General features: G+C 43.1%; 1 protein-coding gene across 1 annotated transcript; it reads left to right on the top strand.

Annotated features, from left to right (window-relative positions):
* The first annotated feature begins 1,099 nt into the window (after nt 1-1,099).
* Nucleotides 1,100-20,554, top strand: LOC132260383 (protein FAM135A). Its single transcript, XM_059758449.1, has 12 exons — nt 1,100-1,176; nt 6,799-7,034; nt 10,275-10,524; nt 13,708-13,822; nt 13,903-13,950; nt 14,030-14,209; nt 14,270-14,695; nt 15,371-16,680; nt 16,741-17,813; nt 18,590-18,830; nt 18,910-18,993; nt 19,053-20,554. The coding sequence occupies exons 1-12, from the start codon at nt 1,100-1,102 to the stop codon at nt 19,159-19,161; spliced, it is 4,149 nt and encodes a 1,382-aa protein (XP_059614432.1). The 3' UTR covers nt 19,162-20,554.
* The last annotated feature ends 97 nt before the right edge of the window (nt 20,555-20,651 follow it).

The following is a 20,651-nucleotide window of genomic DNA, read 5'->3' as shown; positions in this document are numbered from 1 at the left end:
CCCTCCGCGGTGCGAGTGAGTGCAAATTATGGCAATGATTCCGCAGCACCTCCTGGGTGGGGAGCTTTTCCACCCTCAGCTTTTCCAGGACGAGTGGGTGTGAGGTGTGGAGTACAGTGAGTGTTTCTTTTTTGGTGAACTCTTTGTGTGCTGTAAGTCTGCCTGAATGTCCGCAATGGCCAGATTAAGTGACAAAGAGGCAGCAAAGCACACAAAATCGATTGCAGAAAGTATTGTCGCAAAATTGGGTGGTCTTCCTCGTTGCTGAATTCGCGTGTCGCGCTTGCCAGCAACTGGATTACTCACGTCAATTTATGGGAGCGGACACGCAATTCATATGCGTGTCATGTGTGAAATATGAAGTGAAATGCATACTAATTAGTGGTCTTGATTGAATGCTGGATTTTCACCCCCCAATTCGCAGTGTCGAAAATCAAGAGATTTTCTCATATTGGCCAGCAGATGTTCAGAATATTTTCCCCAAATATACGAGCTTATTTCAAAGGCCTTAGCAAGTCTATCATTTTAATGCCACAATTGGACTCAAAGTGTAAAAGATTGTGAGTGTTTCACTAGAATAGAGTTCATCGGTGGTATGATTGAGATGCTTCAAGATTGCTTGTCGGATTGAGAAGATGAAGCTGGAAAGTAATTTGATTTTCAAAATTCATCGTCTCAGCATTATACAATTTGGTCTAACTTCACGTGCAATGTTCCGAGAATATCGTTCATTTCAAAGCCTCACCCTTGAGCACACTTTTCTGTGCCTGAGCTCGAGGGAAATGAATTGAAAAAATGCCCATTTCTTCAAGAAAGCAAATGGGTTTTCGTGTAAAAGTGATTTTCAATCATACCTCCGCATGAATATTCATGCGAACGCTTCGCAGATGAAATGAGAACTGGTGGCTTCGGTCAGAGCCTTTCCTCAGATTTATTTTTACGAAATGTGCACGTTGGATAATTTGCCCAGAGCAATTGCGTTGAGGCGAACTTTAAAAATAAGCCTAGGCGCGATGCGTGTGTGAGTGGCGGAAAATCCACCGAGAATGCTCGTGGGAAAATTTGAGGCCGGTGCGATTCTTGGGCAGCGCTGATCATCATGGCTGACCTTCAGGCCACAATCGAGTTTGTCGTTGAACTGCACAAATTCTACAATGTGGACCTCTTCCAGCGGGGGTAAGTCGCCAGCGTGACGTCACCCCATGTCCCAATTAGGCGAGAGAGATGGAGAGAGAGAGAGTCACTCGAAAAGGCCAACCCTTTTGCGTTTGTTTCTCGCAATGCTCGCCGTGTCAACAAATCCCTCGACTTTTTCTCCCGGAGCCAGGAGAATTTATCACCGCGCCCAGGCAGAAGTGCAGAGAGAAATTAAATTGAAATTTATTTCCACCAAACTTTCTCCGACACAATTTATTCCACTTTGCACAAATACACACACACACGAACCCTTGGAATTCAGCAGGACGTGCAGTGCCATCGAAAAGGGGATGAATTTTACAATGTCAAAAAGGCCGTGAGCCTCTCTTGGGCGAAAATCTCAGCAGATTCACTGGCGAAATCCACCTTAAAAGCCTTCACAATTTATTTATTTGCAACCGGAGTTTGAGTGTGTTTTGACTCCCCGGAGATGGAAATCAATACTCTCGACCCAGTGTGACTGGGTGCGAAATTTCCAGAAGCTGGAGGTATTTTCACCGGAATTTGTTGCCTCTGACAACAAAGAAGAGCGCTCAAATCGCAGGAAAAATTCATCCGATACTTTTTCCACTTCATTCACATGAATTCATTTCATGGTTCCGATTTTTTTTTTGGATACTCTGCGGAAAAGCTCTCGAAAGCTCAACTATCGCAGTTTGAATTTCACAATGAATATTGAGGATATAATATTCAGGAGATTGACTTTTCCATCAACTAAATTTTAACTTTCATCAAATGTGTGGAGTTTGATTCACAGAAAAAGCGAATAAATATTTACATGACCCGAAAAATGAAAGGTTCTCAAGTGCGAGCAAGTTGTGTCTTTGATGTTTCTTCACATCCTGTTTTACTTTTATAAATTAAAATTTAATTAGATCAACTCCCCCATCAAAAGGTCACGAAGTTTCTCTCTATCAAGCATTGTGGCCTCATTGATCGATTTTATTCACTGGTTTAGAATAACAGGGTAAATTATATTTTCTCCCGCACCACCCTCGAAGGCTCGAATATGAGTCGTCTGTGATATTAAAGCACATCCCTGCTATCAGCGAAGAAATTCCTGATTATGCAGAATTTTGCTCCTGCCATGCAAAAATCCCAGCAATTTCGTGACACTTGAGGAGGAAAATTCCTCACTTCGGGACGACATTTGCGTACAACATTTTCGCACACTTCCAAGGCGCTGTAATTAAATTTTAATTAAACAACACAAGTGGAGATGATTGCTGATATTCCCACGAGCCCATTTCCTCTCCGGGAATGCGAGGGGCTGCTGATGGGCGCATGGAAAAATGGTGAAACTCGCCAGGCAATCGATTCTCGTCCTCCGCGAAGGGAGAATCTCTATTTACGCCGGCAATAGTAAGTCTCTCTGCCCAGTGAAACATTTATCAGTTGATGGTGCCTTTGGCGGTGAAAAGTTCGCCGCCTCTATTAATAGACGACACTCGGTGCAGTGGAGGCGCCCGGTTGATAGATGATGGGACGTTTTGAGGTATTTTTTGTGGATTTTCTTTTGCTGTTTTTCTCACTTTGTTTTCCACGCTCTTCTTCTGTCCTTTTGGCATCTTTGTTACGCAAATAAGAGTAACCCAAATGACTTCTTCGGCTTGTGGTGGTCCAGGATTGCTCAAAATATCAATATGGATTTTATCAAAGTATATTTTTCATCGTAGTTTTAAGCAGAATTTTTGTACAGAAAATTTCCAAAGTGTATCTGTAGTGAATTTCCCTTGTCATTTCCTCATCGATAGAATGCCGTGTTTTAGTCATTTCAATGCCAATAGCTGTGATTCCTTCTCTAATCACCGCAAAGTGTTTCATGACAAGACAAATTGTATGGCTGATCTGTCTTTGACAGTGAAATTTTATTTTTGCCACACTTTCCGCGCCTCTCTGTTGCCATTTTCCTGCTGTTTCTCTGCACAAACAAAAAAAGAATATTCCTCCTTTGACACTCTTTTTTACATCCATTCATTCTTTCACCATCTGTGTGTTGTTTTCAATGCAAAATGTTTATCATGGTGACCGAATCGCGGGGAAAAGGAGACTAATTTGCATAAAAGAACCATTTCAGGATGACTATTGTAGCATCCAATGCACATTTTGCAATCTTCCAAATGGCATTTCTTTTGCTATTTACCACACATTCCACCACTCATAAACATTTCACTAATGTGTGCTGTATGGCTATGCAAACACTTGGATATGATGATGAATTTTCCATTCTTCCGCACAAGAAGTCGCTGTATGAATGCTAAACTTCCTGCATCTCGGCTATTCTCCAGTCTCTTCTCACCGGGAAATATGGCGAGAAGAGTGGAGAGTCGTGAATAATTCACAGGTTGAGTCAGGAGAAATGAATATTGTGTGTTGGGCAAATGGGCAGAAATATATCTGAAGAGAGAAGCACATAAATAGGGAAGAAAAGAGGCGAAAATCCATTTTGACCAACAAAGAATCATGTGCTCTTTTAGATCACAAAAGACTAAGCTTTTAGTATTACAGAGGAATTTGTAACACATCTCAGTTCTTTGGTGAAAAGGTCAGAGTATTTGTTTCCCTTCAAATTAATCTAATATACAAATTATACACAAATTCTTGTGACTCATTAAACTTGCCACCGATGTGATGCGGATGTGTAAATCTCACTGAAAGCGCCTCGAGGTCGTTGGCTTTTGTCTCTGAGCTTTCCACCAATGACGCCCTCGGAATCACAGCCCAAGAACTTGGGATTCTTATCGACATTCTCCTCGAGTTTGGCATTTGCGGAGCGCACCTCAGTGGCATCTCTGCCCGAAGGTTTCGCAATTATTCTCAGCCCGCATTGTCCGCTCTTCACAAGTTCTCAACGCGCGTTTAATATCCAAATTGAGTCACGCGGAGTGACTTACATATTTAATAAGCCATATATTCAGGACACTGCTATGGGAGAAAATAGTAATGCCACATTTACATCCATAGAGGAATTTACAACAGTGTTTAATGGGAAACGCCTCAAATTACACCGTCAATTATTCATACATTTCCCGGGGAAATGGTGTCACCTTCAGTGCTCAAAATGGCTCTGCTGAAGGAGATTTAGGAAAAATCAATTTATGTAATTGATGGTGTTTTATCGGCGAAAAGGTTGCCTTTTATGGTCTTTAATTGAATCCCTTCGCTTGTGAGCAAACATCCGACAGAAATCGACAAACACAATTCCATGCTAAATGAGGTTCCTGAAAGAGCATTTAGAGGTGGAATTTCCACCATAAAGTTTCCACCTGTCGCCAAGGCTATAAATTGCCAATTACTTTCTCATCCAAATTAAATTACACATTTTTGCTCAGACCATTTCATGAGACCTGAACATGAAATTACACCGGCTTTTCGTGGTGTGTTGTGTGAAATTTTACAGGAATTCTGGCGCCCGACAGGATACAAAATGGGGCGTCAAGCTACATATTTGCACATCCGCTTTCTCTGAAATTATTCAATTGATAAATGTTCGACTTGTTGTTCAATCTGTCATGATTATTCCATAATCTCTCGCAGAATTCCACTTGATTAATCGATATCCGCAATTCTCTATTCACTTCAATATTGGCCATAATATTCAATACAAAACATTCATGGATATTCAATAGATCCTTTTTCAGAGTATTCACATCGAATAAATTTTCAAAGTCTCACACACAAGAAAGACTTTAAACTTCTCCCATAGGCAAACTTCTTGCAATTTGTGCTGCAGTGCAAATTTCATTAGTGCACTTTTGCACTTAAGTCACTTTGTGAAATTTGTAATTGTTGGAGAAAAGTCGTCACTGAGTGAAGTTTATCAGTTTGATGGGCGAGAGAAAGCTTCTGCAAAACTTTTCGTTGGGCATGAAATTGAGCCACTATTAATTGCATTTTAGCGATAACATTACGTAAAATGCTGTGTATTTACCAGGATTTGTGCATGAGCTCTTTATCATGGTGTAACAATTGGAGTGTCACTAGTTCTCCACCACGTGATAAATAGTTTGCACATTTCAATTTAATCTCCAGATCAATGTGAAATGAGTAATTATTGTGCGGAAAATGTGTCGTTATTATTCAATTTGTAGCTCTATAAATTCTCATTACATCCATTCAAGCATTCATTAGAGGACTCATCAATGTAGAGTTAAAATTATACTCTGAATTTCGCAGGCGTTTAGAAAAAAAGAAGAAATATATGTGATAGCAATTAGATTTGCCGAAAGAAATCTCCTCTTCTTTAATTACCATCGTGTCTCTATATAATTGAAGTTAAAGAGTCTGTCTCGCGGGTGGGCCGAATCATAAATCATCCCAGATGGAGTGGAATGGAAAGGAGAAAGAGAAGTGTGAGGAACAATATTGGCGCAATTTGCCAAGATAAACAGATGTACTTTCAGTTTTTATGGATGTCCCAGAGTAAAAATGAAAGAAAAAAAAAATCACACTTTTATGACGGAAAGTTTTAAGCAACGGATAACATTGAAAATACCCATGCGAAATCTTCAGGGTAAATATTTTTATTTGAAATAAACAGTGCTTTATCAAATATTGCGAATGTTCGACAGCGCATTTTAGTGTGTAAATATAAGTAAAAATCCATGGTTTTAATTTACATAATGGCCTTATGTTCGCGAGCATTGAAATTTGAGCTGATGTGTGTGCAATTAATGGACCTTTCACGGGAAACTGGCCAATCGCACTTTTTTTCCTGCAGAGGAAACTCAATTAAAAGCCCGCTTAAATGGTTTGAATGTGGATGGACTGAAGGGTGGCAGGAAAACTCATCATATTCAATGGGGTAAAATGGCAATATTGCGCTTACTCATGTTGATTCATTGAAACGGAGATTACCCAAGAGTTCCACGACCCCGCATAAATTCCAGAAGGGGCCGTAGATTTGCCAGGGATGAAGCATGCTATCGATTTTCTTCTCTTTATCTCCCTTTTGGGGGGATTATGTCGTCCTCAAAATGAAGAAAAAAACAGACACCCTCGCACATATTTTGGGCCCCAACAGGCGCTCAAGTAATCATTCCATCTGACTCATCCGTCAATAGTCAAGAGTCACCCGATTACAGTTCGAAAATCAGTGTTGGGGAAAATTTGGAAAAGATGCTGATCTATCATTTAAGGGCAAACGACCGGAAAAGGTTGATGAAGTATCGATTTATTGCAATAAATTGTGATTGAAAGCCAAGTATGTAAGTGTAAATTTTTGAGCACATTGCCGGGAAATTGCAAGGAAAATATTATGCTTTAATTTGAGTGACAAACTCGTCTCCCATTTTCAACACACACACAATTCCAAAGACACAACAAAGAAGTCCTCTTTTTGGCCAAAATTTGCGTAAATATTGAATGACTTTGAAAGCCATTTGCCTAAGTGACTCACTGACTCTCTCTCTCTCCTATTTTGCTGCTAGAATATTCCTAAACAGGTAATCACTATTCCAAGCGCGTCCCATTCAAAAACACCCCCGAAATCCTGAACCCCCAGCAGAGTGTCATTCAACTCGATTTATTCCACCTCCTCTCTTAAAATACCGACTCGCTGATGAGAGGGTGGCGCAATAATTAAATAAATCTCCTTCACAGGCTCTACCAAGTGCGCTGCTCGCTGCGTGTCACCCCTCGTTTGCCCGTGCAGGTGGAGACGTGCATACCCGAGAGCTCCCCAGGAGCCAGCAGCCAGCAGCCCAGCTCGCCCGGCGCCGCCACCCCGTCGGCGTGCGTGGTGGGCGGCGCGGGGGCCTCGCGCGTCTTCCAGATCCTGTACAGAAACGAAGAGGTATCTCTTCGTGACGTCGTAATGTTCCGGGCACATCTTCTGGGTAAGAAATACAGTCATGGCATCTAAATAGAGATTTACACAGTTTTCCGTACATTTCTTTCGCCCACGATGAGAACACACTCTTGGCACAGTGCCACACCTGGCAGACACTTTCTCCGGGCTCGGCCTTTCTCGCCTCCTTTGAGGAAAGGAGGCGAGAAAGGCGTCGCAAGGGGCACGTCAGCCACAAGTTAAGGGTGATTTCTGCAAGAATTTGACAAGTAATTGGAGCGATTCCCAGTCAAACATAGAAATGATAAACTTCAAACATGAATAAGGAAAAAGGCTCTTGTTATTCTCGCTAAAACAGTGTCAAAATTGTAAAAATTCAAGTATTTTACTAATAATTCCATGATAAAAAGAATTTAGAAAGTCGTTTAAAAATAACACATTCAGGCGGTACAAAATAACTTAAGATGTGTGAACCAGAATGGAAAATAAGACTCATGGTTGAATTTTTTAACACAATCGCGATTTTAAACCTTACATGTGTGGCTCAGAGTAGCAAAATACTATGTTAACTTAATTTAACACACTTTTAACATTCATTGTTTTGGTGGGAATCGCTCTAAATGGTTAAAATTCCTACCAAGTAAAGAAAATTACATCAAAATTAAAGTGCAAACAAGTCAAACTCTTCAGTGATTCCTCTAATTTGTCAGGGGTTTCTTAGAAGAACATCAATTGCTCAAAATTCGTTATGAATAGCCCTTGAAATGCCGCACTTTTCTGGGTGAAGTGGAGAAAAATCATGGGACTTTTTACCATAAGGACTCTTCGAAGTCTGTGTGATGTAAGAGGAAAAGCCTCAACTCATCAACCCACTTTAGTCACACTCCCTTCAGCCCCATATCAATTTGCAACTTCAATCGATTTGATGGCATAACAACTATGACGTCAGCACTCGCTGAAATCCTCAGCTTACTTGCCACCTCCTTGCTGAGCTCGGGTGGCAATATTTAAAAAGTTTATATACCTCAAAAGGGAATTGATGAAAACCCGCATCGAAAGGGGGATTTTCGCTGCCTTGTAGTTTTTCTCCCTTCACATCGGGATCTCCATATGTCCTCCTTATTGGATTTTTGCCTTATTTATGGACTTGACACTCCTTGGGCAGAACTTGGATTTGCATTGAAATGAAAATTAAACCATTTCGCCGCGTTCATTGAACCGCGTTGGGCCGTTTCGGACAAAAGGCGGATGATAGTCAGTTTTTGAGAAAACTTTTCCAATAATTCACTTCTTTTCCAAAACATTGCACAGTTGGTATTCTCGCCTATGTTGGAGCTTTCCAGGCTCTTCGCAGAGGATTAATAGCTTCGCAGAGGATTTTTCCCTCGCATCCTTCGCTCTGTTTTGTGCACATTTCATTTATGAATCACGTTAATATTAAATTCGATTGGAAGTTTTACAAACATGGAAATTGCTTTTTAACTATGCCGAAAGCAATTAGATAATTGAAAATATTTTGCTTCTCGCATTTCACACAATTACTGCATTGTTATACTCTGCTTTTTATTCCCTGGGAATTGTGTAATACACTGAGGGAATATAGTGAATATCATGTTGGATTTGTTGGATTTTATATCATGGCAGAAGTTCATTAAAATTTCATTAGCTTCACCGAGATATTTCATGTTTAAAAATTAATTTATCGATTTCTAAAATATTCACTTTAGCGTGTCTTCTCGTTCACATCAAGTGAAGATCAATATTTTAAGTAGACTCTCGTTCTTGGAAAACTTCTACATAAGAGCTACAAATAGAAAAGTGTGTTTAAACACTTTTCAATGTGTCGAATTTAGTGAAAATTGCACGCGCTTTCCATCAAAGGGATGGAGACTTTGAGTTGTGCCAACTTCTCTTCTCATCCATTAGCATTTTAATTAAAAAGCGTTGGAAAAGAATAAAGTTCACAAGACACAGGGATCATTAAAGAAGCATCAGACATTAAGCCAAATGATTAAAGTCCCTTTTTCTCTTGTTTCCTCTCTCAAGATCAGCAGAAGGAATAAAACTCGATAATGAGCCTCTTATCGCGCAAACTTGAGTGTTTGTTGGAACAAATCAAAGCATTACATTTCACTAAGTGGCGCCCGAGAGAAACATTTCATTGTGGCCACTGGAGGAAAACAGAGAAAATGGGAAAGGAATAATAAAACACACACAACTTTTCCTTCAAGATGTTTCTGTGGGAAATCGGTGGAAAAGTGTCATATATTATTACAAATGATACCATCGCCTGTACTGCGATTACACTGGGAGATTTATGGCATGCTGAAGTGTATGTCAGTGTCATAAATTCAAGAAGAAGCACTTTCAGAAATCACTGGAAACTATAAATAAATAGGAGTTCTTTCATATTGCCATCTGGGAGAGGAATATTCAAATATGAATGCGATATTCGGTGCGGGAAAAAGCAAGGGCGCGTTATATTTCAGTCGAGTCACATTCTGTGTTTTTTCTTTCCTTTTGCTCAAGGCAGTAATTTTTTAGAAGAGCAGCAGGGCGTGGCGGAAACAACAAGAATGGGTGGCGCGTCTGAGTGGGCGGATTTCCCAACAATTTTCCTCTGCGTAGACACTTTATGTGAGGAATTCAATGATTTATCGATTCTCTGACGAGAATATTCTTCACTTTGATGTTGGCTGACAGAGAGAAAATGTCATTATTCTCCAATTATCCTTAGATTTTGCGATTCATCCATAGAATATGCATATTTCGAGATCCTCTCTACATAGATACATAGATAGTTAAATATAATATCTCCCCCTTTGTACTTCATATAGTGCTTTGAGTTCACAGTGACCAGAGAGCTCCAAAAGCTGTCAAAGTCATTTTGCTATTCGGTGGTCGAGAAAACGAGACAGAGAGAGAGAGAGAGCTTTCAGCTGGAATGTCATTTGCATGATTCACAGTGCCGGAAGTGTTTTATGAAACGAGAAAATCACTTTTATGCTTGAAAATACTTCTTTCTTTCTTCATCCATAAATTCCAATGCTAATGACCCTGTGTGGTGATGCTTTTTAAATACTTTCAGAGCATGCAAGAATGCGAAAGTAGCATGGCGAAAGAATTAAGGAAAAAAAAATACCCTTTCTTCAATTAAGAAAGTACGCACGAATGGGGTGAGAATTGTGGGTGGTTTTTGTGGGGAATTCCATGTGATTTATCGGAAAGCTAGGCGGGATTAGGCGGTTGCTTTCTCACGCTAATTGCAATTTATCCCAATTCCTTGCAGTTGACAGCCGGCATCTGAAGGAGTCGGTGGAGCGGGCTGAGTTCTCCCTCCACTTGGAGCTGTGGTTTGGCGAGCAGACGACCAACGGCACCAACTTGTCTCTGGCATCATCGCGGACGCTGCAGCTCAACTTCCACCCTGGCCGAGGTCTCCACTACCACCTGCCCGTCCTCTTCGACTACTTCCACTTGGCGGCCGTGAGTGTGGGCATTCACGCCAGCCTCGTGGCACTTCATCAGCCTTACATCAAGTACGTGACCCATGACCAATTAGCATGCTCGAGACTCGAGTCAATATTGGACACCCCATTCATGTGCTCGCCCAATTAGACTCTGGGATCACCCACAAAATTCACTCACATTGAGCCATTTCATGCCATCGCCTCAGAGTACACCCATGGAGACCATGGAGGAGATTTAATTAATTTTTGAAAGCCAGAGCCATTGTCATTCTGGGTGTCGTGTATATCGTCTTCATTAAATTTGATTAGGTCTGGATGGCATTCCGGCCTTTTCTTTTTAATTGTGTAGACTCAAGTCCTTCTCACATCATCACTTTGGCACTCGTTAGCTCTCGACACGCCATGCTTCACGCAGTCTTTGTTGGTTTACCCAAAAATAGTTTGTTTTAAAAATATTAGACTCTTTGTGACGGAGCTTTTCGGTATATCATGAATTATATTAAAACTGTGGCTCTTGTCATTTTTCACATAGTTTAGACAACTAATTATACAAATTGTTGTTAAACTGTTTCAAAGTGCCTCTTCAAGAGCAACACATTTTCCCAATCTCTGTTTTTTCCCTCCCCCATTCTTCTTTGAAAGGGTTCAAACCGCAAACAATGCAAAATGAGCTGCAATTTCTGGAATAAACTCTTGCAATTTAAACTCTGTGCATTTGCACACTGTTTCGTTCTTTTTTTTTTACTCCCTCAGCCACAGAAGAGCTTCAGGCACATTATCTGCTCTAACAATGCCACTAACTTTTGAACCTCTCTCATTCGAATAATCCCATGTCAGTTTGGGGTATGAATATTGGTGCGGAATAATCACATTCAATCACCCCACTCTTGCCAATTCTTTCGTCAGAACGGGTGAGGAAATCTTCGTCTCGTGAATCAATAAATTACAGCTGCGAAAAGAGGAGCAATTTTCAATTGCCGACCCTCGGGCTTGATTGTAAATTCCGAACACGAACATCCCTCTTGAATACGAGATGTAGCGCGAAAAAGGGATTTAACTTGCAAGCAGTTGAAGGGAATTCCTCTTGCCCGATTTTTGGTGCTTTGAGTGGGAAAAACAGAGAGGCAGAAAATGGAAAAGCGGGTCATACGACAAAAATTGTGACAATCACTCATCCACCACCCCCGCAACCAATTGCATAATTTGACTGTTCAGAGTGCGCAAGCAAGGGGTTACAAACTTTGAGATAACAAATTCAAATCCTCTGAAATATGTTTTCAATCTAACTTTTCGGGTACTTTTCCATGTGTTTAAATTGATTTTTGCGAAGTTTACAGTCAAATAAACTCAGAAAAGGGAGTAAATATGGAACCTTGACTAATTTTTTATGCATAAATTGTAGGTAATAATCGCAAAAATGCTCTGCACTCTGATTACATTTCTATTGCCCCCTCGCTACTAGGCGTCCCCATTGCACCACCAGGCGCCTCCATCTATTGATTTCACCCACAAATGCGCCAGTTCACGTGAATGGTGGCTCTATTGGTGATTCTCTGTTTCTTTCATAAATAAACACGACACACAATACGACAGTGGCATGCACAATAAAGTGAAATTGCGGCGCTGGAAAGCATATGCTCACAAGGGCTCAATTGTTGCCTTTTCTTCACGATAAAAATAAAAGCGAAATGAAGCGCGGTGTTCTCAATAACTTTTCACATTTTACTGGGCATCATTTGTTGGTGCACCCCGTAAATCTCACCCAGCAAGCGTCATCCCGCCACGTCGAAGCCCTTTTCCGTCTCACGGTGGGTGGGAAAAAAGTTTGCCGGCGTGTGGGTGGGAAAAAATGACAGTGGAGAGTGGGCGGAATGTGACGGAGAAATATTGGCAGTGGGGGAGGAAAAGTTGCGACAGAGGGTAAACCACGGGGAGGAATAAAAACAAGAACACCACCATATGTGGTGATAACAATAAAGCTGCCGGAGATAGAAGGACCCGACATTTTTACAAGGAAGAATGCCCTCAGCAAGACGAGAGAAACTGAAGAATTCCACCTCATTCATCATCGTCAAATCGTGTTCAGCCGAGAGGCTTTTTCCCAGACAAACCCTCTTGTCAGCTCCTCTGGAAAATCCCCCAATTCATCTGTGGATACCGCTGCTGAGGACCCAATAGGGCATTCACTTTTCACCTTTCACCTCCCCCGATAAACAAATAGATTTCCCACCCACTTGGCAAATATTCAAAATTAATTACCCACCTTCCCTCGCCTGGGGGTGGCAATGTTTTCAAAAAGAAACCACCAAACGTGGGACTTTAAGACTTTCAACTAATTTCCGTGTAAGCACACTTCCGTTTTCCACGTTTTCCATCTTCACTAAGAACATTTTTACGTGAATATCCGCCCACAAATTCGCGGAAAATGAATGATTTTGTGTCCTTCCTTTCTTGCAATCGTGGCGTATTCCTCGCACATTTGTAGGATTGAGTTCAGGCCACAATGATTCCGAGAATGGGATGGGCGGCGAAGAAGTGGGAAAACTTTCGAGGCTCTCTATGGAAATTGTGGCAAACTGTTACGTCATCGAGATACAAATGCCTCCCCCTGCCACCCCAACAAGTGGGGTGTGTCTGTCGAGAGTTCCTCGAGCGTCTGGCTGGCATTTCCAATAAAAGTCAGCAAGAGTGGAGCTTTAATTCCGATTGAGGATGATGACGCAAGAGCCACGAGTGAATATCAAACGATGACGTAGTGACAGGGTGGTTGCGACGATGTATTATTGCATCATAACTCACAGCCATTCTATGTGAATTGAGAGATGACTGGTCGATGAAAAGAAAGCACTTCGCCAATGTTTTAATGAGCAATTGCTCTAGTTAATGTCGAGAGTTGCTCGTTGAAATTCTCTCTCTCTATTCAACACCACCCAGTTATTCACCCCTTGATGAGCGCCAGAAGATATTAATTAATGGGGAAAAAAAAATGTTGTCGAGAGGAGAGAAGTTCATTCGTGTAAATAACTCCGTCATGTGTCTCATTTCATGTTTGCTTTCTCACATGCACGCACATTCGCAAGGAAAAGCCTTTTGCATTATGTTCAGAGTTGGTAAGACATTTCATCCATTCTCTCACATTCAATTTCCTCGCTATCCCACCTCCATTATCATCACAAGCGATTCCATTGTGGATATGATTCTGAGTGGAAGTGATTGTGCGAAATTGAATCACTTAGGAAAGCTCTCTTGTAGTGCACCACGGAGTACGAAGCCATGGATAGGCAGTGGCAAGCTCAATTGTCGTGGCACCATCTCGCCCGGTCCACTGGAAGCGGTCTTCTTCGGGCCGCAAGTCGGCATGGGGAAGGTGGGTGGCAGAGAGTCAACACACATTCCATAATCCTTCAATATTTTGGCGCTCAATCGCAAATTCAATTAATATTTCAGGCAAAGTGCGGCGGCGGAGCAGCTGCTCGTCTCACACAGGCGAGAGAGGTGAGCTGTGAGACGGTGTAATTGAAGGCGATGGAAGTTTTGACCTTATGTATTTTCCTCCCCCCTCAAATGCAAATAGATTCACAAGGAGATTTGTGCCTTGCTTCTGGGAGCTCTGGAATCCTTGAAACTCACTCTGGGTGAATTCAGCACCGTTCTACCGCATCAGTGGGCCGTCCTTATGGGCGTCTCCGCCCAGAGTCTCACATCTTCCGGCGAAGGCGATCAGAGGCTGAAGAAGCTCGTGGAACTGGCCAAGGTGAGTCATCGGGATGGCTTCAAGCCATCAACATAGCATTGATGGCTTCACTCATTTCAGCTCTGCGACACTGAGGATGACTTCACAGCCCGTGCCAATGCTGACATCGCACAACTCTGCGCTGAGTGCATCCTCCACTGGCGCCGCGTCATGTCCTCAGCCGGTCAGCCCAGCGTCCACAGTCTCCTGGCCAAGAAGCACCACATTCTGCGCGTGAAGCGCTTCTCCGAGGGATTCTTCGTGATGGAACACCCCAGACACACCACGGCCAGCTGCTATGACACGCAGTACCAGAGCTACGTCAACATCAGCGAGATGGCCAGGCGATCCCGATACCTCTGCTCCCTGCCACCGCTTCCAGTCCACTGCACACCGCTCGACGGAGACGCCAACTCGCTGCCACTAATCTTCGAGGACAGGTATCAGGACCCACTGGAGTATTCACGGCGACGGATAGGCAGCGACCCTCACATTAATGGGAGAGAGGTAGGACGCAAGGGAAACCCGTGTGAGATGTCCTGGGAGAATATATTTTTCTCATAAAATGGAGAAGTCCACCGGGAGCAGAAATCATACAAAATCCCCTGAGAAAGCTGTGTGTGTGATATGAAATATGGCAAGTCTCGATTCTCCACACACATTGCGATGGCATTACAGAGGGTTAACAGCGTGATGCCGCTGTTTCTTTGAAGCCTTCTTATGCCATTTCAATTTCCAAAAGGATTTGGTGTACTTTGAGAAAAAGAAAATACCGAAAGGTAAAAAAAGAAAATAAATAGCACGCGAGAAGAATTGATTTAATGCTTCAAAATTTTTTCCGTCATGATAAGAGAGAGAAAAAAGGTATGAAAGTTTCCAAGAATTCAATTTAAATGGAAAAGAAGGTCTCCATAAAATGTAGCACAAAATGAATTCCGACAGTGAATTTTGAAATATTTCCCATGAAAATTACAAAACATCATCGTGAATGCTCTTTGATATCTCATAAAATTTAATAATCTTGCAACAACGGGCATTCCATTCTTGATATTAAACAATATACTAATGCATATTTTGACTTTCAAACAAATTTCTCGAGTCAATTTTGCTGAATATGTAGAAGCATTTCATATAAATACCTTCCACTTCAACTGATGAATGCTTCTTGGAAAACTTTTCCAGTTAATCCTCAATACGATGCACCACGGCAAAGGGACTCTGTTCAATGCGAAGGAGTGCTCGTGCATAATGCCACCGCCAGAGGCTTTTAAGGGCAACATCATAGGGATTCTCACGCCAAAGCTGGCCCTGGGCGGAGAGATTCTGCAAGCCAGTCTCTCCATAGCTCCTGCCGCCCATAAAAATCACATTCGCTACCGGACGCTGTCGCGCCACTCAGTCTCGACACTCCTCGAGGGTGGAAACCAGTGGGATCCGCCGCACAGCACCATTTGCTTGGGCAACTGCTCGACTCTGCCGACGAGACACAGCAAGAGTCTGGACCAGCTAGAGACGCCCTTCCAGACCGCAGCGGCCAGTGATGCATGTCGAAGTGGGCACGACGAGCCCAGATTTGCGGGTTCACAGCCAAACTCCCTGTCCAGCTCGCAGCGTCGCAGGAACAACGGAAAGACGACAAAGAGCGCCGAAGATCTTCTGCGGAATATCAATGAGTTCAGACAAAAGTACAAAAACCCTGGCGATCCCACGAAGAAGTTAACACCACTGGGCTTGGCGCAGTTCATCAATGGCTACGTCAACGCCATGCCAGACAATCACGCGGCCACACTCAACAGAAACCACGAAGCCAGAGACGCGAAGGATTATGTGCACGAGATGAAGCACAACATCAACGGATGTCACTACAACTCTCTGCCGAAGGGCACGAGCATGGGTCTCCCGCCGAGGAACTCCTACCCGCCAATCCGGGTGAAGAAGCACAAGCTGGTGAACGGGAAGGAGGGCGGCACTATTTCCAGGCGGAACTCCAGAAGCTCCAACAGCAGCGCCAGGAAAGTGAATGGGGAGAATCACGCTCCGGACTCGTCCAGTTCCGACAGCGAGGAGTGCAGTTCGAGGACACGGAAGAGACAGCGACGCCTCCTGTCGTCCGCCAGCGTGCCTTTCAAGTTGGAACTGCTGGAGTTGGATCCCTCAGCCACGCCTGGCATCAGCGAGAGTCTGCCGAACTTGGCGCCGCCACCACCGGAATTCATCACCTCACCACCGATGCGGAAACGCACCACGAGCCAGTCCACATCCTCGCTCAGCGACCAAAGTGGATACGTGAGCAGCCGCAAGAGCAGTCCAGGAGAATCCAGTCCTGAACCGGAGAAGAACTACGACGACCACATTCTGAACGGCGAGCAGCTGAGGATGAAACTACAGAAGCTGTTGAGAGAGGAACCCAGTCGCGAAGTGAAGCCAAAGAAGTCAAGGGAACAGAACGGAGATGTCACGGTTCACAAGAAAACCTCAACAGTAACAGTTCAGTAAGTATTGTGAGTTTGACCAAACTAGCTTAGATTTTTCATATCCACAAACATTTGCAGAGTGAAAACGAAAGCGCAACAGCTCAAGGATGAGTCTAAGGTGAGCAATGGAGGGTGGTTTGAGGTGCCGCCCTTGCAGAACGGTCTCCATCCCTACATCAGGAAGGAACTTCTACCTCCCGCAACGGGTTCGCGCAGAGCCTCGAGTACAAAATCAAAATCCGAGTTTGATCTCACGTCAATGCCGGACAATCATCCGTTCGAGAATCTACAATTACCGCCGCCCAAGCAGTTCATGGATGCTCTCCTGCCGCCAGACGAATTCCGCGATCCGCCATCGCGAACGGAGGAAGCGAGCACAACGAGAGAGTCCAGTCCGAGAGATGGCGAATCCCTCAAATCACCACCCAGATTGCCAGCCAGTGCCATCGACAATCCCTTGTATCACATCTGCGAGGCCATCAAGACCCCCAAACCCAGGCCCATGCTCAAGTCTCAGAGCAGCACGGAGTTGACCGTTGGGAAGAATCTCGTGGAAGTGAGCAACATGAAGGGGAAGACGAAAAGTGAGCAGACAAATGGCACAAAGACACCGCAAAACCCTCCGTTTCAGCTGTTGGAGTTCGAAAAGTGTCGCGAGGAATTCCGGAAGCAGATTAAGTACACCGGCGCCATTTACTCGGACTTCCCCAAGCTCGCATCCGACATGCCATATTTCCACATTAGCGATGAGTATCGCGCATTTTCCCCAAATGGCCTGCATCTTATCATCTGCGTGCACGGCTTGGACGGCAACTCGGCCGACTTGAGACTCGTGCGAACCTACCTGGAGTTGGGTCTTCCGGGTGCCCATCTGGAATTCCTGATGTCGGAGCGCAATCAGGGCGACACATTTTCCGACTTTGAAACCATGACGGATCGTCTGGTGGCCGAAATTATGTATCATATTGAGACATGCGGCCTAAATCCGGTTCGCATTTCCTTCGTGGCGCATTCTTTGGGCACAATTATTGTGAGATCAGCCCTGGCGCGCCCCCAAATGCGACCCTTGCTGTCACGACTGCACACCTTCCTGTCCCTCTCGGGACCACACCTGGGCACGCTCTACAACTCCAGCGGATTGGTTAATATGGGTAAGTGGAGTTGTACATTATGTACAACTGCATATAACCTTCGATTTTTGCCCTTTGAAATTTAATTTCACATGACATTTGCCATTATTGTTGCCAATCGATGGTGGGAATATGTGGAGAAAATCCCCCGAGAGTTGAAAAGAATCGTGACTAATCCTCATCCAATTTAAAGAAATCGATTTGGAGAGGAAACTCACCAAGAATTTTCACCGAATGACAAAAGTTGTTCAACAATCCGATAGGGATTTCCTGTACAAAATTAAGCGCTTTAATTTAAAAGTCACTCAATTTGAGCCAAGAGACGTCCAGTTAAGGGTAAAAATGTCATATTGACTCTTTTCTTTTCTCTCTGTCTCTCCCAGAACAAGGAGAATTAATTTTTTCCCCCTTTTCTTCGCCAATGAGAAAACTTTGCAATACTTTTCACTTGAGAATTGTTCTCAACAGATGGACAATAAGGACAAGTTCGCTTTCTTCCTGGGCTGTTCATTTGTTTGAGTTTTTTTTCTTTTCTTTTCTTTTGTAGTAATGTGACGACGTGTATAGGTAGAATTTCCTTTCATCGCATCCCTCAATGACAACCCATTTTCCCAGGAAGTCATTTTACCCGAATAGAATTATCAGAGACATTTTCAAGCACTGGGAATAGATTATTTGATTATGGCAAAGGTCGTCCAATTGCCCCACAATCGTCGTCAATCATTCAATTTCCTCGGCACGGATGAATGTGGGTGGCAATAAAGCTCTGGGCTTTCTCTTTCCCCCCCCCACACCAGGAATATGGTTCATGCAGAAATGGAAGAAGTCTGGCTCCCTCCTCCAGCTGTGCCTCCGCGACACCGCCGACCTCCGGCAGAGCTTCCTGTACCGCCTCTCGCAGCGAAGCACGTTGCACCACTTCAAGAACATCCTGCTCTGCGGCTCCAGCCAGGATCGATACGTGCCCCCGCACTCTGCCCGCCTGGAGCTCTGCAAGGCCGCCATGCGGGACACGTCCACGCTCGGCGTTGTTTACAGGTGAGATTGAAGGGAGGCCTCTCTTCCCTTTCAGCAGTCCCGAGCACATCGTGCTCTCACGGTGGTTTCTTCTCCGCAGAGAGATGGTCCACAACATTGTCGCTCCCATTATGGCCAGGCCGGAGCTCACTCTCGTGCGCTACGACGTTCACCATGCCCTGCCGTGAGTGTCTGGTGAGGGAAAGGGTTAATTGGCTCTCATCCGAGCTGTTTGTCTTCCAGGCACACGGCCAACGCGCTGATAGGCAGAGCCGCTCACATCGCTGTCCTCGACTCTGAGCTCTTCATCGAGAAGTTCCTGCTCGTGGCGGGCCTGAAGTACTTCAGCTAGCCTACAGACGCAGGACACACAGCTGGCGCGGTGACTCACATTGTGGAACTGAGGATGAGGCTGGAATTGCTACTGAGTGAGATGATAAATGAGCCGCAAATTCATTAGACACAAATGGGTGGCAATTAAAAGGGTGTAGTTTAGTTGCTGAAGTTCAATTAATTCACTTCCCTTTGGGTTTATAGTCCTGATTAGGTAACATTTATAAAAATCCTCCTCAACTTCTGAGCGTGTTGTTTCCTTTTTTTTCGCCGTGATTAAATGGTGGAAAATTTATCATCACTGTTTTGGGATAAAAAAAAGTGAATTTTTTCAGCTTCTTCTTCTTTCGGGGGGTTTTTTTTGTTCTTTAATTCACTGCCGTGTCTTATGGAGAAACATTTTTGAGTGTTGAACCTTTGGAGAGAAAGAGAAGAAAACCCTCTAATTTATCACTCTCAGAAGAGCAACTTTGGCAGACGAATTGAGGGTGTGTGGATGAAAGTGGGAAGAAAAACGAATTAGGATTGTTCAATTAAATCGCTTTGGACTAAATAGGAGAGACTGACTTTCAATTATTCGAAGAAAAAAATACTCAAAAGAAAAGCCCAATGATTTTTTTGTCTTTAAAATCGAAAAAATACCCATTTTTCCTTGCAAAACTCAATTCGGTATTTCGGAAATTTATAGCGTGTAGTTAAATCAAGATGAAATTTTACTCTTCTTATAGATTAATCAAAAAGTAAAGAGAAAAATCGATAGGGAATTTAATGAGAAATCAATTACTGAAATGCGTAATTCTTAAAAATCAAAAGAAGAAAAAAGAACATTTATATTTTGTAGCGATGACAAAACTTTTGCATGAGACGTGAATTTTTAAAAATAAAATCAAATTGCATCTCGAAATGCGAATGACTCGTTTTACTTTTTTAGTCAAAAGTGCGCGCAAAATTTTTGTGTAGATGAAACAAAAAAAATGCTATGAAGTCACAAGATTGAGGGAAATATGATATAATTATGAAAAACTTATGATAGCAAAGTTTTAATCTTACCGATATTGAACAAAGTGGAGCCGAAGTGCGTAGAATGGAATTAGAAAGAGATTATGAACAATGTTGTAGAGTTTGAGGGAATGCTATATATTTTAGAAATGGTATGAAAACAAAACGAGTAATCTCTATTCAGTCCAATTTTAGGTGAATTAACGGAAAATTGTCTTATAAATACCAAGAGATGAATAGTGTGGGTAAATATCGATTATACACCATTAAATTATTGAAATTTTCGAAGAATATATTACATGAATTGTCGTAGGAGAGTCTGCAGAGAAATATGTCGTGTTACTGATAAGTAGAATTTTATGAATCCACGAATTGTGTTAAAATAAAGTTTAGTGAAAAAGATTTAAGGAAAATTCTCAGGAGTTTTTACTTTGGAAAGTTCTCGGAATTGATTCACCCTGTCCAACTGACATTCTCTGATTCGAAAAATGCCTCTGCAGCGACACCAGC

The sequence above is a fragment of the Phlebotomus argentipes genome, unplaced genomic scaffold (assembly GCF_947086385.1).
Source record: "Phlebotomus argentipes unplaced genomic scaffold, Phlebotomus argentipes genome assembly scaffold_18, whole genome shotgun sequence".
In the NCBI taxonomy this organism is placed as follows: domain Eukaryota; kingdom Metazoa; phylum Arthropoda; class Insecta; order Diptera; family Psychodidae; genus Phlebotomus; species Phlebotomus argentipes.
This window is presented reverse-complemented; position numbering and strand designations above follow the sequence as displayed.